This window comes from Nestor notabilis, unplaced genomic scaffold (assembly GCF_000696875.1).
Source record: "Nestor notabilis isolate BGI_N333 unplaced genomic scaffold, ASM69687v1 scaffold16363, whole genome shotgun sequence".
Classification (NCBI taxonomy): Eukaryota; Metazoa; Chordata; class Aves; order Psittaciformes; family Psittacidae; genus Nestor; species Nestor notabilis.
In genome coordinates, this window is record NW_009923546.1 from 24,564 (window position 1) to 29,964 (window position 5,401).

At 59.1% G+C, this 5,401-nt stretch overlaps 1 protein-coding gene across 1 annotated transcript in view; it reads right to left on the reverse strand.

Annotated features, from left to right (window-relative positions):
- Positions 1–3,988: 3,988 nt before the first annotated feature.
- S100A14 (S100 calcium binding protein A14) overlaps positions 3,989–5,401 on the reverse strand; it is a gene marked incomplete at its 5' end in the record, with an annotated part of 2,731 nt that continues 1,318 nt past the window's right edge. The window contains 2 exons of the mRNA XM_010012207.1: positions 3,989–4,108; positions 4,216–4,362. Of these exons, the coding sequence (XP_010010509.1) occupies positions 3,989–4,108; positions 4,216–4,362 (267 nt within the window). The remainder of the gene's footprint in view (positions 4,109–4,215; positions 4,363–5,401) is intronic.

Here is a 5,401-nt window from a genome sequence, read left to right on the forward strand (position 1 = left end):
GACTCACAGCACCAGCCATTGCCTGCACCCCAACCCCACCACGAGCCCCCGAGGCCAGCCCGGGGCAGGGGGACGTTGTCACCACAGGCGGACAAGGGGATGGTGCTCAGTGGCTGCTCCGCTCCTGCCCACGGTCCCCCCTCTTCCTTCCCCTCTCCCTTTTCTTCCTCACATGCTCACCAGGGCTCCCTGCCCAAAGCAGGAGGCAAATGCTCCTATTCCAGGAGCCAGACCCCCCCCTGCACCCCATGTGCTGGCTCTCTGTAGGCAGCAGAGCTTGGTGGAAGCTGCTGAGCCCCATGTTTGACCACGCACCCCCTTGTGCTCCCCCTGCATCCATCTGGTCCCCTCCATCCCAGCCCCGCACGCATGGAGCTGCCGATGGGCTCGGGGGATTCCAGCACCCAACATGCACCAGCATGTCCCAGGCTGCTCCTGGTTGACTATTCCCATCCGAGGATCCCAGTGCCAGGTTCCTGATCCCCACCTCAGAGCCTGCGTGGGTCCTGCTGTGTCCGTCTGTCTCCGCTCTGGCAGCACAGGCAATGGGAGACGATGGCACCCGCTCTCTGCTCACCTTGCACCCATAGCATGGGGCCCAGCAGGGCTTTTAAAGAGGCTCCCACCCCTCCCTGACGTTCCTGGGGCGTTCCCAGGCTGGAGCTCACCTGGGAAATGGCTCCCTGGGATTGCAACACCCAGACGGGCCGGTGCGAGCAGGGACGTGCAGCCAGCTCTGGCTCCGGCTCCTTCCCATGCCTGGAAGTGGGGTGATGGAAGGTGTTTGGGGACCACCCCAAAAGACCCCATCGTCTGGAAGGGGTGGTGGGCTCCCAGGAAAACCTGCCCCATCCAGCCACACACCAGCCTAAAGCCCAGTTCCTCCATCCCTTGGTGCATCCCTATCACCCCTCCTACTCCAAACCACCCCATGCACCCACCATGGGTCGGGTGTGGGACAGGAGCTGCCCAGCAAGGTGGGGACAACACTTATTTGAACCAAAACCACTTGTTCTCAGGGGTGCAAGAGGCTGGGGCTGCTCTTTGGGGCGCTGGAAGCACCAGCACTAGCTCCAAGCAGGGCTTTATCCAGCTCTCAGACATCCCTAAGCGCACTGGGCCAGCTAAAGCTCTTCTCAACTGGTAGCTGTGCTTGTGTAGTCACCTCCATAATTAATTGTCCCAGCAAATTGTACCCTTATGTGTCTACCAGAGCAATGGCGCAGTGATTTGATGCCAAGATGAGATACGGGCATTATTGGGAGCTGCCTATTTAAGGATGCAAAGTAGGAGGTGACCTATTCCAGGCAGGAGCCACCTGCTCAGAGGAGCTTTCAGGACATCCCAGATAGGAATATGTGTCATCTCAAAGCTCTCCACTGGCTTCCTCCTAATCTCGGTTAGGAGGAAGCAACCAGCTCTCGGCCGAGATGCTCCCGTATCGTTGATGCAACATCCCAGGAGGGTGAGAATCCCTCCCCGACCCTGCAGGCAAACAGCTCACCTCTGAATCACGGCCTTTCATTATCCTCCTGGGCCTGGCCGATGTCACAACCACATCCAGGCCCTTATTTTTACAAGGCATCCAGGGTGTGTGCGTGTGCTCGGAGCAGCCACGTACCATCCAAAGCCATCACAAGACACTTCCCAGTGAGGCTGGGGCTCTCCGCTGGTGCCCACCAGCTTCAGGTCTGAAGGGTCGGGAGCACTTTGGTGTCTCATGGGCAAGCTCTGCTCCATGGGACCCCTCCTAAAGGGGTGACAATGAGACCCGGATTTGGGGGTCTTTGGTGACCACCGTGATGGTGGTCACAGCACGGGCAATGCATTGCATGGCGTTGCCTGCATGGGCAACACTGACTCCCCAAGGGGCACCGATCACCTTGGTCTGAGCTGTTCCTACCACCTCCGAGGACTTTCCATCTACAACAGATACTTATCAAGGCTGCCTCACGCTGCAGGAATTCCCGAGCTCCCGACAACCCCATCATGCCAAGGAGCCGGTCGCTCAACCACAAATAGGACCCAGGAGTCCCATGGCACGTTCCCAGCCTGGTGCTGGGAAGAGGATCCCGGAGTCTCAGCTCCCCTTTTCCCCCCATCATCACCCCAACCATTTGACACATTTCCTGTCTCTCATTAAGCACACACCACACCTCTCTGCTTCATTTCCATGTACTTATTGCCAAGGCAGGGACAATAAATAGTCATTCTCGTTGTGAAATCCAGCCCAAGGTGAGAGGAGACACACAGTGGCCTGTGGCCGAGCCGCGGTGTCAGCGCTGCTGCCATCATGGCCCAGCCTTGGGTTCTATCACGTTTCTCTTGGGTTTGGGGTTGTGTTTGTTCACCTTTGGCTTTGTCCCTGCAGCACCAATGCTGCTGAGGTCCCTCTACCCTCTTCTGGTTAGGGGGGTCTCCATCCCATGGAGATGCCCACGGGCTCCTCCTGGACACAGAGCACGGTAGGAATTGCCCGGTGGAAGAGGAAAGGGGGGATAACCCAGCTCAGCAGGCACTCTGCACCCTTTCAAGCCCATTCCTTGGCCCTCTGTGCACTCAGTGCCTGAGCTAACAGCCCCATCCCAGTGAGCCACCACCCTGTGGCATTCAGTGCTTTCTAATGTGCAGTAATGACAGCGAAACCCCACACTCCATGACATGGGGGGATCCTGCTGCTGGTTCCACAACTCCTTCTGAGCCCAGGGGTCTCCTCTGAGCTCCCTCTGACCCAGCACAAAGCCACGTGCTCCAAGCTTTGGGGGTGCCTGGTCTGCACACACCACCCTGGTTCTGCTTGTGGGGTGCCCTCAAATGGGGAGCACTGGGCAGGAGCCACCCCAGGAACCCATCACCATTGCAGCAACATGCACATCCCCAGCACCGTGTTCACCCAGAGCATCCCTTGCACCCCCTCAGCATCCCTTGTACCCCTCAGCATCCCTCCTAGCCCGCAGCATCCCTTGTACCCACACAGCATCCCTTGTTCTCACACAGCATCCCTCCTACCCTGCAGCATCCCTTGTACCCACACAGCATCCCTTGTACCCACACAGCATCCCTTGTACTCACACAACATCCCTTATACCCCTGCAGCATCCCTTGTACCCTAAGTTCAGCACTGGGACCAGCGGGGCTGTGCAACCCAGCAGCGAGTAATGCTCAGAGCCATGGTGGCTGCAACCTCATCCCTCCTTTTCCCCTTTTTTCCTCTCCCACCAAGGACAAATAATGTCACCCCATCCTGGCTGGGATTTTCCAGTGTTTTCCTTTATTAATTTATACAAAACTGGTTGCAAGCTGGTAACAACCCGCCACCATCCCAGCCCCGAGCCCAGCCAGGGGCCAGCATCCCTGGAGAGGGGCAAATGGGGGAGCACCATGGTACCCCCCTGCTTAGCACCCCCAAAACCTGGCCAGGCACAAGGCACCACAGTCCCTGCACTGCGGGAAGAGCAGGGAATAACACCCAGTCCAGGCATGGAGACACTGGTGCCGGCCCCGGAGCCTGGGATACCCCAAAGGTGCTCGAAGCACAAAGTACAAGGGGTCCCATCAGTGGCAAGGGGACGAGCCCAAACATCCAAGGGATTTGGGGGGAAAAGGAGCCAAGTCCCTCTCGCTGCAATGCTCCGGGGCTGGGGGACCTGCAACCGGAGAGTTTTCAGGGCCAGAGGTGGGATAACCCCTGGGAGAAAGGCTCTGGAGCAAAGGACGGAGAAAGGTGGCTCCAGAGCTGGAGCCAGGAACCCCCTTACCACACCCTTGCTGGGGATGGGAAGGGAGGTGTCCTGACGGGAAGGAGAGGGCAGGAATGGAGCCGGGGAGGGGGATCCCTCCACCCCGGGTAGGGATGCGGGGAGGAGATGAGCCCCGGCAGGAGCAACGTTGTGTATTCCCAGGCGCATCCCACCGGGACCAGCAGCCTCTCGCGCTTCTCGGTGCAGAGCCTGAGGCCTCGGGCGCCTTCCCGTCCACCCACCACCCTCTACTTCCTCCGGCAGCCCTTGGCTGCATCCCCCATCATGTCCCAGTACTCTCCAAACTCCAGCTTAGCCTCGTCAGGGTCTCCCATGCATTCAATCTTCTCTTCCAGTGGTCCAACACACTGCAGCAGGGTGGGAAGAAAGCATCGGGGTGATGGGGCTGTGGGGTCCTGCAAGCAGCCCCTGCCCACCCCGGCTCCCCCTACCCACCCCAAGGCTCTGCCCTCACCTTCCCCAAGTGGGGCAGCTTCTGCACCACCAGCTCCTGCATCTCGTTGGGGGTCAGATATTCCTTCTGTCCCTTCACTGCGTAGCAATGGAACTGGTTGATGACAGTCTCGATGGCGCGCTCCACGTCGGTGAGCTCCTGGCAGTCCTGAGCAGGGAAAAGAGCGTGAGCAGCAGTGGGACACCTCAGACGGACAGAAGCCCCCAGGCAGATGTGCCAGATGTTCTACCCCTAAACAACGCGATAAACCTCCTTATCAACATGATCCCCTTCTGCAGAGATGTGAGACCCCCTCTTATAGATGTAAGACCTCACTGCACAGATGTGAGACCCCCATACAGACGCAAGGCCGCTCCATATAGATGTGAGACCGCTCCATACAGATGTGAGACCACTCTATACAGATGCAAGACCACTACATCCAGATGTGAAACCACTCCCTACAGCTGTGAGACCCCACCATACAGATGCCAACCACTCCATCCAGCTGTGAGACCCCACCATCCAGATGTCACTTCCCTCCATAAAAGCCCTGCCCAGCCTCAACAACCCCCCCTGCAGCTCCCATACCCCTCCACCTCGCCGGGCCACCCCTCCCTGCAGCAATGTCACCCCCTGTCTCTGCTTGCCCGGACTTCTCCCTGCCCGGGGCCAGCGAGGCTCAGCCACCCCGGCGTCTACACCCACAGCGCGCGGGGGCCGCCGTCCGGACTGGTTCTTCCTCTCCTTTGCACAAGTGGTGGATGGAGGCAATGAGTCAGTGCCGGGATGGGGCTTGGAGGCAGCAGGAGCCCCACTGGGGTTGCAGAACCCCCTTCCCCAGCAGGTTTGGGGGGCAGAGCCCCGTGTGCCCGGCTCCCCAGCCACTCGTGCTCAATGGGCAAAGCTGTATTTGGAGGGAAACGATGGTGATTCACTCAGCATCTGCGGTTTCCCCTTGAAACACTCTCAAACCACATCAGGCAAAGCCCATTAGGAAGAAGCCAGTGATCTTCAGAGCCTCAGCCCCGTGCCCTTGGCTCGGCCAAATCCTCCTCAGGTGCAAAGGGGTGCAGAGGTGGGCACCCCCCATTTGAAAGCCGAGGAAAACAGGAGCCTTTCTGCCATCGGGCATCCTTGGAGAGGTTGCAAGGAGCAAGCACGGCTCCCGAAGGCAAATCCATGGGAGCTGGAGAAAGCTGCCTGG